This window comes from Piliocolobus tephrosceles, chromosome 16 (genome assembly GCF_002776525.5).
Source record: "Piliocolobus tephrosceles isolate RC106 chromosome 16, ASM277652v3, whole genome shotgun sequence".
In the NCBI taxonomy this organism is placed as follows: domain Eukaryota; kingdom Metazoa; phylum Chordata; class Mammalia; order Primates; family Cercopithecidae; genus Piliocolobus; species Piliocolobus tephrosceles.
In genome coordinates, this window is record NC_045449.1 from 33,581,348 (window position 1) to 33,598,556 (window position 17,209).

General features: G+C 35.3%; 1 protein-coding gene across 1 annotated transcript in view; it reads right to left on the reverse strand.

Annotated features, from left to right (window-relative positions):
- BRIP1 (BRCA1 interacting protein C-terminal helicase 1) overlaps positions 1-17,209 on the reverse strand; it is a 180,432-nt gene that overhangs the window by 123,088 nt on the left and 40,135 nt on the right. The window contains exon 7 of the mRNA XM_023204671.2: positions 5,900-6,190. Coding sequence (XP_023060439.2) covers positions 5,900-6,190 — 291 coding nt within the window. The remainder of the gene's footprint in view (positions 1-5,899; positions 6,191-17,209) is intronic.

Sequence of the window (17,209 nt, forward strand, 5' to 3'; positions counted from 1 at the left end):
GTGAAATTATCCTCTAGAAAGTATATACTGTTTTGCATTACCCTTTTCCCACATCCTTGTCAACACTGACATTATCTTTTCTTATCTCTATTTTAAAAGTAAAAAACAGAATCTTGTTTCTATTTGTATTTTTTACAGTTTCTAGCAAAGTTTAACATAGTGTTGTATGAATAGTCTAACAAGGTTCAACAGTAATTTGTGTTTTTTCTTTTGTTATCTACTAATGCCCTTTGCCACACTATTGCCTTTTTTTTTTTTTTTCAGAGATGGGAGTCTCACTCTGTCACCCAGGCTGGAGTGCAATGGTACGATCCAATCTTGGTTCACTGCAACCTCCACCTCCCAGGTTCAAGCGATTCTTGTGCCTCAGTCACCAAGTAGCTGGAACCACAAGTGCATTACCACATATGGCTCCTTTTTTGTAGAGACAAGGTTTCTTCATGTTGCTCAGGCTGGTCTCGAACTCCTGAGCTCAAGTGATCTGCCCGCCTTGGCCTCCCAAAGTACTGGAATCACAGGCACGAGCCACTGCACTCCACCCCATTCTATCACTGGAAATAAAAAAATTTCATTACAGGTTGGGCACAGTGGCTCATGCCTATAATCCCAACATTTTGAGAGGCCAAGGCCGGAGGACTGCATGAGCCAAGGAGTTCAAGACCAGCTGGGCAGCATAGGGAGACTCAATCTCTACAAAAAAACAACAAAAAAAGGAAACCACAGTGAGCAGTGACCATGCTACTGCACTCCAGCCTGGGCAACAGAGTGAAATCCTGTCTCAAAACAAAAAATATTCATTACATGCATTAATAAAAAAATAAAATGTTTGATAAAACCCAGCCCTAACAAGAGTGTCTCATATACTATTAAAAATGTATAAAATTAGAAAAGTATACATATTTTTAGAAGTCAAAAATTCTAGTAGTAGAAATACATAGGCAATTTGTCAAAAAACTACCAAAATTTAAAAGTTTACCATTAATGTGAATAGATATACCCTGTACTGTTAAGTAGCCAAAAAACTGAAAATAAACCAAATGTCTACCCATAAGGGACATGTTAAATAAGTTACGGTAAATTAATACAAAAGCTTTAGCCCTTAAAAATGATTGAGATTTGTCTATGTGTTGATTAGGCTCTCTATGTTAAGTGAGAAAAACGTGTTGCATAATGTGTATAGAATGATTAAATTCATGTAAACTGCTTTTTTAAAGAATATATACACATACATTATAACGAATACATTTTTTAAACGTTCTGGTAGAATATATATAAAATTTTACAGTAATTACCTTAAAGGGTTAAGGAGATGGAAGATCTAGAAAAAGGGAGCCTCTCTTTTCATTTTCTTTTTTTTGAGACAGAGTCTGGCTCTGTCGCCCAGGGTGGAGTGCAGTGGCCGGATTTCGGCTCACTGCAAGCTCCGCCTCCCGGGTTTACGCCATTCTCCTGCCTCAGCCTCCCCAGTAGCTGGGACTACAGGCACCCGCCACCTCGCCTGGCTAGTTTTTTGTATTTTTTAGTAGAGACGGGGTTTCACCGTGTTAGCCAGGATGGTCTCGATCTCCTGACCTCGTGATCCGCCCGTCTCGGCCTCCCAAAGTGCTGGGATTACAGGCTTGAGCCACCGCGCCCGGCCTCTTTTCATTTTCTAACCACATACATGTACTACTTTTCTTTTTCAATTGTCATTGGAACTAAGTGGTAGAATAATGGGCCACTTTTATTTTAATTAATTATACATATTTATTTTAAAATGATTTTGAAATAAAAATACTTATTTTTCCTCGTTTGCTATCCTTAACAAAAAACAACCATATATAAAATATATAAATTATATTAGGGATAAAAGACTTTGAGGTAGCTATCCCACACACATACGTATTTTTTGTATTTTATAGTTTCTAGCAAGGTTTAACATAATATTGTATGAATAGCTTAACAAGGTTCAGCAGTAATTTGAATGTCTTCTTTTATGTTATCTACTAATGTTCTTTGCCATTGTATTACTGGAAATAAAAAATTTCATTACAGGCTGAGTGCAGCGGCTCATGCTTATAATCCTAACACTTTGAGAGGCCAAGGTGGGATAAACTATACTCTCTCTCTGTATATATACATGTATAGATATACACACATATATCTATATATGTATATATATGTGTGTATATATACACATGAATATGTATATGTGTGTGTATATAAATCTTATATTTATATGTATTTTTATCTATGAATTATCTAAAAGGAGAATCTGTGTTTTCAAAACATAAATACATCAGTACATACACAAATGTATCTAGATATTGCTAGAACAAAGTAAACCATAGAAGATTCATAACCTATAAAAGAATGTCAGCAAATCAAAGGACAAGACATGAATAGCTGAGGACCAGTTCTCCTAAAGCTTTGTATTCAGCCATGTTAAAGGTTGCTACCTGTAGGTCCTCCAAAGTATTAAAAATAAAAATTAGGAGGAAAGGACTCATCTAACTATATTTATTTAGGACATTTTCTACATTAACCTCTACTGTTCTTATTGTTCATACTGTGTCAACTTCTCCCTACCTCAATGCCATCTTTGGATTTTGTTTCTAGTGTAATCAAAATAGCAATGGATGAGGAATCAGAAAATTTGGGTTCTGGTTCCTCCTTGCTAATTACTTGTCTGACTGAGCAAACTTCAGGGCCCATTTTTCTCATGTGACTCAGCATCAAAAGAATATTTGAACCAGAGGCTTGTAAGATTCCTTCTGACTCACTGACTATATCATCTCTAAAATTCCTTCCAGCTCTAAAATTCTGTGATTCAGGTAAAAATGTGTCAATCATCTTTCATACTCAGTTTGATACAGACTGAGTTTAATAACAGGACATTCACCATTTCTTCATCCCAAGCTTCTTCCATACAATTCTGAAAGCTTATCTTTATACAAAATGATCACCAAAGTGCCTTTAGAGTCTATGACTATGAGCTATTAAGTCTCATTTTAACCAAAAAAAGATGTATATCTAAAATAATATTTAAGAATTGTCATTCCTAACTCTAGTTAAAATTATTTTTTCTTAACTGAAACAAAAATTAACTTTTAACAGATAAGTGCATACTTTTCCAGTATAAGGGCACTTTAGTAAAAGAAACAACGAACAAAAACACATGTGCCTTGGATCAAGCCAAAAAATCAGAAAGTTTACACTTTAAGGGCAGTTAGAATGACACCCCTCTGCAGGCTGATAGTAAAATCAGAAAAGCTCATCCATTTTAGCAGTGTAACACAACCCTGAGGAAGTCTGTCAATTGAAGTGTTATCACACTTTAAACACTTTCATTCAAATTGTCAGTTATCTGTTTATCATTTCACTTTGGTAATTCAGTCATAGTAAACACAGACACCTACGGTGACTTTGTAATTGGCCTCATTACAATACCAAATTACTAAGGGGGCTTGAGAACAAGAAAGAGGATGTTCATGTATGCCCATGAGGTAAGCATTCTGAGGCAGAATTAGGTCAAGGCAAACCACAAGCAGGTATCTCCAATTATTCATATTACTAATATTCAAAAATAAAATACCTGTTCACTTTAAGACAAACTAAAGGCCAATGAAAAATTCAGAACATTGAAGTCTATTGAATCACTTTTTATTTTAACATGATTCAAACTTATGAATAAAGATCAATAAAAACATAACCAGCACTGTAGGATTCTAGGTTACATAAAATGAAACTGTCTGCCTTCAATACACAATCTTACACTTTATCATTGCTTTTACCAATGTATTTTACCAATGTATGTTTTTGGTTGTTTGTTTTTGAGACAGAGTCTTGCTCTGTTGCCCAGGCCGGAGTGCAGTGGCTCGATCTTGGCTCACTGCAACCTCTGCTTCCTGGGTTCAAGCGATTCTCATGCCTCAGCCTCCCAAGTAGCTGGGATTATAAGCACGTGCCACCACGTGCGGCTAATTTTTTGTATTTTTAGTAGAGACGAGTTTCGCCATGTTGGCCAGGCCAGTCTTGAACTCCTGACCTCAAGTGATCTGCCCGCCTTGCCTCCCAAAGTGCTGGGATTACAGGCATGAGCCATCATGCCTGGCCAACGTATTTTTTACAAATACATAATAATTTCCCCAATAACAAGTAAAACAAAAAAAGATAAAAATATGGTGACAATACCAGCAAGTCTTCTTGCATAGGCTATATAGCCAAAAAGTAAATTTGAAGCATTTGGGGAATTCAGCATATCACTTAGTCACTATGGAAAGCAGTCACTCATGCATGAAATTTATGGAGTTTTACCTTTATTAAGAGCTTTATTTTATTGTTTTTGAACACTTAACACTTAATACTTTCATCTCTCCTGGAAGAGAAGTTTTTTAATATACAGAGTAAAGGGATGTCACACTTCCTCAGTTAGTTAGAAAGAACTCTTTGGAAATAAATATGACTGTAGAATTTCAACAATGGCTTTGATTCAGTAATTCTGTATTCTCTCCTGGCTCTGAACAAGTCACTCAAGTTTTGCCACTGGAACACTTTGCTACTTATACTTTATAATCTCGTTTGAATATCTGTTGAAGTATCTTTTTTTTTTTTTTTTTTTTTTGAGACGGAGTCTTGCTCTGTCGCCCGGGCTGGAGTGCAGTGGCCGGATCTCAGCTCACTGCAAGCTCCACCTCCCGGGTTTACACCATTCTCCTGCCTCAGCCTCCGGAGTAGCTGGGACTACAGGCGCCCGCCACCTCGCCCGGCTAATTTTTTTTTTTTTGTATTTTTAGTAGAGACGGGGTTTCACCGTGTTAGCCAGGATGGTCTCGATCTCCTGACCTCGTGATCCGCCCGTCTCGGCCTCCCAAAGTGCTGGGATTACAGGCTTGAGCCACCGCGCCCAGCCACTGAAGTATCTTTTGACTATCCCTAAATAAAGCTTAAATACATTTTCATCTAATAAAAGAGAGTATCAAGGACGAAAAGCATAAAACAAAATAACTAATTCACATATGGTAAGGGGTGCTATATCATTGAAATGAAACTCTGGGGGCTATAGCTCACAGTTTTTTGTGTAGAACCAACTCTAATAAGATACTAGTGAAAAACAAAACAACTCTCAAAATACATTAAAATATCACTGGTCACTTCATAGTTATCAATTTATGGTTCACTGATTTTGGGGTATAATTTCATACTTGCAACTTCAATTTTAGAGTAAAATAATTGTCACACCAGAACACAGGCTCCCAAACTAATATTGCCAAAAAAAAAAATTATTTGAAAGTCATATAAGTCTTTAGAAAGAAAGACTTCTCTATTTTCACCAAGCCCAAATTCATATTATTCTAATTTCCTTGGAAATTTTCAAAACCACCAATGACATCTTTTTAAAGTTAATAATTTAGTATAACTTTTAAAAGAGGGGTTTGTATTAATCAGAATTATGATGTGGGATAATCATTATATTTCTCATTCAATTAAAAAAATCCAGTTTGCCTGAACAGAGAGCCTAAATAAACTATCTGCTTTTGAAGTTTTTAAGTATGTAAAGTATATTAATTAGATCTAATTAGACTAAATCATTTAAACACTTCTGTCTCCTCATATGACATCATCCAAGTTTGACTATTTCTGGCAGCAGGATTTAAAAGAAGAAACTAAGATATCTGACTACAACAGAAATTAACTTCAAGGAATTAAATATCCCCAAGCTTTAAGACCAAATCCCATACTTTAAAACTTGACTAAAGATTTTCTTACAGTAAAATTATTTTTTAAAAGATAACAATAGTAGCAGTTAATTTGATTTTCCGAAGTTGATTATCACTAAAATGTACATACAAAACACATATTGAGTAATTTAAATATTTTCAGCCTTATTTCTTCTCTAAAACAAAATAACTTTACTCACATTTCTCCCATCTAGCAATTCCATGCACTTCTCATTTCTGTTGAAGTTACCAACTACCTCAGGATGGACACAAGTATGATCCCTGCTGGAAAGAATAGTCATTGGGACCCTTGAATATGCCGTCCTCCGGAGCTCTCTAGTAATCTGAGCAATCTGCTTGTGTGTGCGTGTCCCAAAATATATTTTGGGTATCTTGGATTTCCCTGCATGATCCTTCTTAATGGTATTCGATGACTCTTGACTGTTTCCTTGTTTAGTAGAACAACAGCACCTAGAACAGTGGCCAGGGGGCTGTAAGAAAGGAAAGAAATGATAACTAATATCTAAACTACCATAAAAAAAGTTATCAAACCTCACATGGAATCAGAACCTGTAGGTAATGAATCACAATGGTCAAATAAAGAGAAATTACAAGAAATTATAGTATCTAAAACTTGCCATTAAAGAAAAAACTACAAATACAATTTAAAATTGGTCCTTATTCTTTTAAAAGTTATAAATGATATTTCCACATTTGCACACTTTCTAACATACCACTCTAACTCTCCAATTCCAAATGTTTTGAGTACATTTTAACTCTCCTCTTTCATAAATTATAAAAGTGATAAAGTAGGAACAATTTTAATTTTTTCTTAGGCTTCATATGAACTTGTGATATTATAGTTTAGAGTTAATAGTTTTGTTCACAGCATAGTTCATTCAAATATTCCTTAATACACCAATGCTTTTGAAGTGCTTTTAAATATAGTTTACAAAAGAATAGAATTATCAAGTTGAATCTAAAGTATCACTTAACAACTTCAAGAAGAGAGAATTCTTCTTTAGCAAAGGTACGAAAATAAATGCAAAATATTAATATTTAATAATGAAAGCAGGTTGCTTGTGTGGAACAAGTATATCTGAAATTCAATTACCTGTCATGGAACGTAAACCCATCAGTAAAATTATCATCCAGGATAGTTTTTCCCAGATAATTCCACTTGTAACTCAGTTTCATAACTGAAATAGTTATATAAATGTCTCTTTAAACAAACCATATGGAGCATCAGGAATACAGTCTACTTAATCTACCTGAATTTTCTCTTCTGTTTCCAAATCCTCAAATACTAAAAAAAAAAAAAAAGAAGTTTAATGCTATATATTAGAACTCACATGTTCTTAATAACTACTCCCTTCTAAGTCTCAATTATTACACCAAATGACACAGAACAAAGTCTCATTTTAGAGAAAGAGTGTAAAATGGTTAATTTATAGAAGTGGTCATTGATGGGGAAAGAAAAAAGGTAAATAGCATTGTAACTTAAAAGACTGCGTGCTAAAGACTTTTAATTTAGTAGAACACACACTCTACTTGACTTTTTTTGTTATTATTATTGTAATCAGTAAGATTAGCCTTCATAAACAAATGCTAAGTCATAGCATGTTACACCACAATACTGGGGATCAAGCTGTCTTTTAGCCTCAACTCAGTGGAAAAGCAAGTTCAAATTACTCCCAGTCTCACTCAACCGTGTCTGCCATTAAATATTACAATACATGATAGAATGGATGTAAATGTGACCCTTCTGGAGCTGTCACTCACTGGGATAAAAGGTTCACTGATGTGCCAAATAAACAGTCAGTCAAAGCAGATAAAGTTACAGCCATGCTGGAATTGTTACATTCTCCTCTCAGGTTGCCAGTAACAGCAGATTTCATTACAGAGTGCTGCCACATTAAATAGCCAGTTCCAAATATCCTGCCTTCTATATTGAATAATTACTTATTCACTAAAAGGATAAAAAGAAGAGTTATGAATGGGGCTCTTGTCAACAGTGAGGCAGGAAACAGCTGACATGTGGTTTATGTTACATATGTTGCAATATCCAACAATTTATGGTCACAGAGAAAATGGAATGCAAATTATATCATGATATTTCTGACTGAATTCTTTTTTGGCTTTTGCAATGATCATATTAATCAATTAACATACAAAAAGAATTAAGGTAACTCAAGTAGAATTAATTTACTTTTTCATACCATCAATCATTTCGCTCAATTATTTATCTTCCTTATGATACAGTTAAATTCATGTGAATACTAGAATGCTATGGCCCAATGCATTGTTATGTACTACATAGATACATTATATCTAAGCATAAAAGTAATCCAATAAAGTAGCTTTTTCTCAAGGCTGAGAAAACTTACTTTTTGATGTTATACTTTTCAACATCAATTCCACTTAAAGCTTTACCATCTACTCCTTTTAATTTCACCTTTTCTCTTGGTTAAAAAAATTCAAACAATAATACAGAAATATTGTTTAAAAATCAACTATCCCATCACAAATAATTTAGTGTATAACTTATGACCTTCATATATACATATCTTTCATATCTTTTTCTCAAATAGAAAGGTATGCTATTATACAGTTTTACAACTAGATACTTTGTTTTCAAAGTTTTTAATTTTTAAAAAGGGTGAATTTGGCACGAATAATTTAATGTTCTACTTATCTTTAAATGTTACACTAGTTGTGGTACTAACAAAAGCAAAAGATCAAGAACTAGTATCAGAAAACTTTTCTCACTAGAGTGACCTTAGTTAGGACCTTAAATCTGTTTTTCACTTCATAATTCAGAATACTATAAACCACAGCTAACTTTATATTAAACATATTTTTGTTGTTTTTTAAGTTGTAAAGTAATATGAACGAATTTTAACATCTATGAACTTGACTCCTCAAGAAGATGGTTTTCCTTTTTTCTTTTTTTTTTTTTTTTTTTTTGAGACAGACTTTCACTCTTTTTGCCCAGGCTGGAGTGCAATGGCATGATCTCGGCTTACTACAACCTCCGCCTTCCAGGTTCAAGTGAGTCTCCTGCCTCAGCCTCCGAGTAGCTGGGCTTACAAGCGTCCACCACTACGCCTCGCTAATTTTGTATTTTTAATAGAGACGGGGTTTCTCCGTGTTGGTCAGGCTGGTCTCGAACTCCCAATGTCAGGTGATCCGCCCACCTCGGCCTCCCAAAGTGCTGGGATTACAGGCGTGAGCCACCATGCCTGGCCAAGAAGATGGTTTTCAATGGGTACTTAGGCAAGTAGGGAATACGGTAGAAATTAAAAGTTAATTATTTTTCCTTTGCATTATTAAACAGAAATTATTTCTCCAGAAGCGATCTTCTATTAAAGTTTCCATTTAAAAGATTTGGTACAGGCCAGGCACCGTGGCTCACATCTGTAATCCCAGCACTCTGGGAGGCCGAGGCAGGTGGATTGCTTGGGGTCAGGAGTTCGAGACTAGCCTGGCCAACGTGGTGAAACCCCATCTCTACTAAAAACACAAAAAGTAGCCAGGCATGGTGGCACGCGCCTGTAGTCCCAGATACTCGGGAGGCTGAGGCAGGTGAATCACTTGAACCAGGGAGGCAGAGGTTACAGTGAGTCAAGACCACACCACTGCACTCCAGCCTCGGTGGCAGAGCAAGATTCCATCTCAAAAATAAATAAATAATAAAATAAAAGATTTGGGGCCGGGCGCGGTGGCTCAAGTCTGTAATCCCAGCACTTTGGGGGGCCAAGACGGGCGGATCACGAGGTCAAGAGATCGAGACCATCCTGGCTAACACGGTGAAACCCCGTTTCTACTAAAAAAATACAAAAAACTAGCCAGGCGAGGTGGCGGGTGCCTGTAGTCCCAGCTACTGGGGAGGCTGAGGCAGGAGAATGGCGTAAACCCGGGAGGCGGAGCTTGCAGTGAGCTGAGATCCAGCCACTGCGCTCCAGCCTGGGCGACAGAGCAAGACTCCGTCTCAATAAAAAAAAAAAAAAAAAAAAAAGATTTGATATAATCATATTTGAAGAAGACAGAAAAACTCATTGTAGTAATATAACAAAGGCTTCAAAAAGTCACTTACTTTATAACAAAAGATAATTACCTATATCAAAATCAGCAACTTTCAATGCTCTAAGAAAACCAGAGGAAGGATCCTGATGCCAGCAGTGTCAGGAGATCGGAATATCCCCCAATCGAATTACCAGGCTAATACTTTATGGCCTCTCTCTGAAACCCTTTGATCCAGGGGTCTTAAAACAATTAGATGAATAAAATTAAACAATTTCATATCTCTTATTGAGTATTTTTCCTGCTAAGAAATGATCATATTTATCTTTCACAAAGATTTTTTTCTTTTCCCTTTGCTATTTAAATTGACAGAGATTTCCTTTCCTCCAGGAAACTAGAGAATAAATTTTATAATATTCATTCTCATCCAATATATCTGAAAATCAATACATAAAACACATGGGCTTCCCAAAATCTGTAACCTCTAAGACCTGTAAGTAGCTACACAGTGCCAGAACCAAACTCTTTAAGAAATGGCTTCTTCTCCAAGCTGTTTCTAGCAGTTTCTTGCTTCTGTTTCTGAACAGTTTCTTGTTCAGAGTCCTTTTACTTCAAAAAAAGGCAAGAAAACCCAACCCAAGTAACTGCAAAAATATACTATCATTAAAAAAAAAAAAACACAAGAGATACATGTGGATGTGACAGCTATAATATTTCCATGTGCAGTAGCCAATTGTTTAAAATACATTTCAAATCTACAATTACCAAAACTGTTCTAATAGAACATCAGCAACCAAGGATTTTCAGAAAATTTTTTTGTGTTTAATAAATTAAATTCCCTCTCTTGTTCCATTATATAAAGACATGTCTAAATTCTTTCAAGGATGAAGGATTCAAAGATTTGATCTTGAAAGAAAGGCGAATTGCTGAGTCCTTTTCACTATTCCTTTCACAAGCTATAATTATAAGTTCAAATGGTAACATACCACAATGTCAACTTCTAAAGTTTTATAACTTTCTCCAAACTTTCCCTACTACTCACACAAAAATTATACTATGCCTAAATACCTGAAAAATAAGCATGGTGATTAAATATTTTTAGAAATGGAAAATGATAAATAGTTAGGAACTAATTTTATTGCCAAAGAAGAAGTTCCTTTGCTAACTGTAAATCAGGAGAGATTCTCAAAGGAGACTACAAATTGAACTCCAAAAGCAGGCATGACTGTGAAAACTAAGTATATAAAGAAGTAGAGAGAAAGAGACTGAAGAGAAACCTGTTTGAATGAAATAAAAGGAAAACTAGGTCAATGAAACAGTAAAAAAAAAATACAAAAACTTGTATTTTTCCATAACTTTCCACATGTGCATGTATTGTCTTTCCAACCACACTGTAAATTCCTTGAAGACAGAAACTAGGTCTTACATTTCTTTATATAGCTCATTCATTGAGAGTGGTGTTTTGCACATAACTGTAATGTAGCTTTTTTTAAATTGATGAATTATGACTAAATGTCCCTGAATCAAATTCTGTACCCATGCATTACAATTAAATCTGACAGATGCTTCAATTATGTCCTAATTTGAAGTGCTGCACATATCAAAAAGTTACTTCAAAATCCAGATTAGCTTTTAAAGGAAAAAGTACAGGACAATTACTATTTTTCAAGGCCAAAAAGAAAAATCATCTTATGCTAGTATTTTAATAGTGACAAACATATATCCCAATATTTTCATTATTAATAATACTGCCATTTTTAAGGCTGTCCTTGTGCTAAGCATTTTTCATGTAATATCCCATTTCATTCATTCATTGACTCAAGAGACATTAGAATCCCTGATATATCAAGCCACGGAGAAGACAATGACAAGGATCACCTCATCTTACTAAGAGAGCTTCATTCTTAAATTGTTCTACAAAGTGTAGTTCTTGGAGTTGATCAAACCTTTTTCACTCATAAACTAAGGAATTGTTTAAAGTTAGTTCTATTATTTTATGCATGCAATTACAAAATATTCCTAAGTATAATCTTCAAGTTTTATTTCATAAAAATTGTTTTAACTTATTAGTTGACATTTAAATCAAATATGTTATAACAAGATCTATGTTATGTCCCCCAAGGGAAAAATAAAAAACAAAAACTTTCAATTAATAGACTCTTTAGAGCAAGAGTCAGCAAAATAGCCAGACAGTAAACATTTTAAGCTTCAAAGGCTATATGGTCTCTTCTTTCATAGGAAGATATCTTTTATGATCCAAATGTAGAGAAGGATTTCCTAAAACAATAAACCAAAAGAACAAATGACTGAAAACACAGCTTCATTAACATGTTAAACTTCTATTTAAAAATACATATTCCAGGCCGGGCACGGTGGCTCAAGCCTGTAATCCCAGCACTTTGGGAGGCCGAGACGGGCGGATCACGAGGTCAGGAGATCGAGACCATCCTGGCTAACACGGTGAAACCCCGTCTCTACTAAAAAATACAAAAAACTAGCTGGGCGAGGTGGCGGGCGCCTGTAGTCCCAGCTACTCGGGAGGCTGAGGCAGGAGAATGGCGTAAAACCTGGGAGGCAGAGCTTGCAGTCAGCTGAGATCTGGCCACTGCACTCCAGTCCGGGCGACAGAGCAAGACTCCGCCTCAAAAAAAAAAAATAAATAAATAAAAATAAAAATAAAAATAAAAAAAATAAAAAAAATAAAAAAAAATAAAAATACATATTCCTTAAAGAAAGAAAGAAAAATAGGGAGAAAGGGGCACAGGCTGACAGAAGATATTTGCAATGCATACAATCAAGTGAGGATCAGTATCTACAATATATAAAGAATTCCAGTAAATCTATTTTTAAAAGACAAACCCTACAGGAAACCAAGAACAGGCAAATCACAGAAGAGAAAAGCTGAAAGGTTAATAAGTATCTGAAAAGATGTGCTATCTAACGTACAACTTCACTAGTAATTAGGAAAATGCAAATTAAAACCATAATTAGATTCCATTTCCTATCCACCAGAAGAAACTCTTATTCACTGCTGATCTAAGTATAAATTGGCACAACTACTTGAGAGCAAATTGGTGATCTAGTGAAATCAAAGATACATACACCCTTTGACCCAGCATGACACTGTTAGGTACACATGCTAGAAAAACTCTTGCAAATTAAGACAGATACAAGAGGAATATTAATTGCAGCATTGTTTTAATAGTGAGAAAAACAAGCTACATGTATCAACAGAAGGAATGGATAAGTAAATTGTGGGGCTTTTTCCAATCAATGGAATAATATTATAATGAAAAAATATGAATGACAGTTGTATACATCGACATTGATAAACATGAACAAGCAGTTGAACAGGCTGAGTATGGCTTAAACAAAATTTCATTTTCACCATAAAATTCTAAATAAGTTGATGATAGAAATAAAAATATAAAACTTCAGGTAGAGAGTGAGGAATCACGACTATGGAAGACGATCTTTAAAGCTAACAATTGTCGTGAAAAATATACCTGAAAAATGCTAGAAGTGCTGAAAAAAAAAACACACACACACACAGTTAATATACTCTGTTCTGGTTTCTCCTCAGTTGTTTCATACCTGGCGGAATAGCTTTCATCTTAACACCTCCTCCCCAAAAGTTTTCAACCTACTTTATTAGGAAATGGGTTCTCAAATTAGGGTCCATGGGCTGTTACAGATCACCAAGAAACTACAGACACAATTTTGTGTGCATTTTTAGAAAGTGAACCCATAACTTTCACCAGGTGCTCAAAGGAGATTGTGACTGATTTGGGTGAGGGCTTTATTCCAGAATTGATATCTGGTTTTATAACAAAAATAAAATGGAAACAACATTTTCTTTACAACCAAATTAGCCAGAATTAGTTATTCTGTAAAGGAATAAACAGTAGTCAAAAGAAGACAATTTCATAAACGTTCCTCCACTGCTTCTGAACTCATATCTATTGTAATGTTTGTTAATTAACTAATATTAACATAAGGCTAAAATACTTAGTTCACTAATGTATCTTTCTAACTTCTTTTTACAGATAAAAAAGGAAACTCAAAAGAATTATTCAAGTTCCCACAAAATATGTAATAAATTTGTGAAGTTGAAATTCATAACTTTAAATCTTAAAGTGAAGCTTTAACAGGATTGTTTTCATCTACCACTTAAGCAAAAAAGCAAAATACTGCCCTTTATTTCAAAAAGTCATGCACATGAAGAGCTAGTGGTAAAAGGCCAATGAACATAGAATTATACTACAATCTTTGAGACATAAAAAAGTCTGTTAATCTTTATCAACCATTTGCTGTTGTCCGAGCCATCTAAACAGGTACTGAATGCCTGTTGTGCAAAATCGCACATTAGCACACACTCCAGTAAGATAGCAAAAGTAACATAACTATACCTTTTCAACTATTCTTTTTAAAAAATTCAAACAGTAGTAGTACCCTACTGCCACCATTTCATGATTATACTGCACAAAGCAGCTGTTTATCCACTCACAGCAACCAGCAGGTGAACCTGATTCAATATTTATCACAGGCTTTCACAGATCACTGCTAACCAAGCAAACGTTTTAATTAAGCTGGAACTTGCTTCAAAGAGCTCATTCAAGATGTCAATCAGCAGGTAAGGGATCAGATACAGTGTCAGGTGAGAGTGTGTAATACAAATCCACAACTTTCTTCATCCCATCGCTGTAAATTAGCCTGCTCTAAAGTTCAGACTCTGATTGTAACAGACTGCCAGTCTCCTGGAATGTGTAACTGAAGTCACTCAAATTCTATTGTGAAGGTTGTAAGCAATATGTTAAACTGCAATGGGCTAGCACATTAAGACAGATCCTTTTCACGGTTGTTTTTTGATACCATAAGTGTTTGTTACCCTACTCTCCACTTACTGTTGACTTTCTTGCCTAGTGTAAATGGGAATTCCTTAACACAGTTGCTCCAGTTTCTGAAAAGTCTGTGTTTCAGTAGAGTAAATCAATAAGAATTCTCAGTTTAAGAACAAGATCATAAAGATGACTGACCTGCTATAAATCAAAAATTATCCTGGTATAATAGAACTTTACATAGATGTGATTATAGCAATGAGTCTCAAAGCAGTGATGAGTCACACTGATCAACATCATGAGAAAAACCCAGGGTGTTTATAAAAAATAAAAAGGGGAAAAGAAGACTCAAACGAGAAAAACGGGGAAGTGGGCGGGTAGGGGGAAAATCTCTTCTTTAAATAAGAATGCCAGCTAAGAATTGTACATAAAATGATAGAATTTTAAAAATCACCATTTTGTAACTTTCATATACTAACTGATTCAGGCAAGTTACATAAATGGATGCTGAAATCTTTCAGTGAAAAGTTATTAGGGAACAGAATACTGACAAAGTCTCAAAATGTCACCCCACAGATTATTCATTAATTACAAAAGGAAAATGTACCTTTACAATGAAGAGACCTGGTGGTGACCACTTTAACCAAGTGGTGAAATTCAGCATCAATGGTATTGAGACTAACTGGCTTCATATGCATCCTGATAAAAGAAACATACTCATGTGCCCATCTTCAATAAAACTACATGCTTACTAAATCCAAACAAACAAGACATGAATCAAAAAGAACCTGGGAATAGAGAAACTGGTAAAAAGACATATATGTATTATTTAGTTGGTGAAAATTAATCCAATCGTAATTTATGATATGTACACTTGGTTATAGATTGTATTTCAAAAAGGCTTTTAAAAACTCCTATCCCTTGGGAGTGCAGGTAATTTTTACTTTCTCCTTTAGGGTATTTTTCGAACTTTCTTCAATGAACCTTTTAAAATGAGAAAACAGGCCGGGCGCGGTGGCTCAAGCCTGTAATCCCAGCACTTTGGGAGGCCAAGACAGGCGGATCACGAGGTCAGGAGATCGAGACCATCCTGGCTAACATGGTGAAACCCCGTCTCTACTAAAAAATACAAAAAAACCCAGCCGGGTGAGGTGGGGCGCCTGTAGTCCCAGCTACTCGGGAGGCTGAGACAGGAGAATGGCCTAAACCTGGGAGTTGGAGCTTGCAGTGAGCTGAGATCCGGCCACTGCACTCCAGCCTGGGCGACAGAGCAAGACTCCGTCTCAAAAAAAAAAAAAAAAAATGAGAAAACAACACTATCCTATCATTTTCCATATATTAACCAAAATGCTATAAACGAAACATATGAAATAGAGATTTTTGCTTCTATGGGCTTTAAAAATTAAATTAGTTATTATTAACATACAAATATCTATAAAGCAGCACTACCCAATAGGATTTTCTGTGATGACAGCATGTTTGATATCTGCACTATTCAATATATTTGGCATTAGCCACATGGGCACTTGAAATGTAATTAGTACAACTAACTGAATTTTAATTTTAATTAATCAAAAAACATAAATACATGTGGCTAGTGGATGGAATACATTTAAAGTATTATCAGAGATTCTAGAAAACCAATGGTTATTGCCGGTGCACATATGTGTGAGAAATTCTCTTCGTAAATTCAACTTAGAAAGGAAAAGTACACTGTAAAACTTGTGTGTTCATAGGTAAAAATAGGTTCTGCAGGTTGCAGCTCATGAAAACTGGGTCCACAATTTTTGTAGATTAGTAAACTACTTTTCTTAATCTTTTTTGTTCTAATCTTTGTCTGAATTCCAATCAAAATCCTAGCAAGATTTTTTTTTTGGTAATCTAAAATATGTCTCTAAATTTAATCTTGAAAATAAATAAGTGAGAATAACCAAAACTTTTTGGAAAAACAGGATAGGGCCAGGCGTGATGGCTCACACCTGTAATCCCAGCACTTTGAGAGGCCGAGGCAGGCATATCACTTGAGCTCGGAGTTCGAGACCAGCCTAGGCAACATGGCAAGACCTCATCTCTAAAAAGAAAAAAAAACAGATGGGCAAGTAGGGTATATATTTCTACAGCTGTAACAATTTCAAATATAGGATAAAGATGCTGTATTACCCACCTCTATAGACATGTGTCCACCCATTTACTCTGAAATCATCTATATCCCCTGGCGAAAGGCTGAACCTACTATCCACATTAATAACACATATCCAAAGACACTCTCGGGGAATATCCAAAGACACTCTCGGGCATAGCAAGATCAATTAGTTTCACTTTCCCAAGAATTTGTATTTGGGGCATTTAGACTGAGTTGATTAAGGACAGAGAATAGGCCACATCATTTGGTAGATTTTAGGCTTTCACTTTGACATGTCATGGTAAGGTCATATGAAAGAGTGTAAGTATCCAGAAAAACCAATCTACAAAAAACAATGAGAAAATTTTGCTGAGAAATGCAGATGTCATACTAGAGGCCCCAAAGAGAACAGAGAAGCTGCCTAAAAACTTTTCAGTTCCAATGAGGGGAATTATATCTCCTGCATGATCTTTCTTTTAGTGGGTTTCTATTTCTTTTTTTTTTTTTTTTTTTTTTTTTTTTTTTTT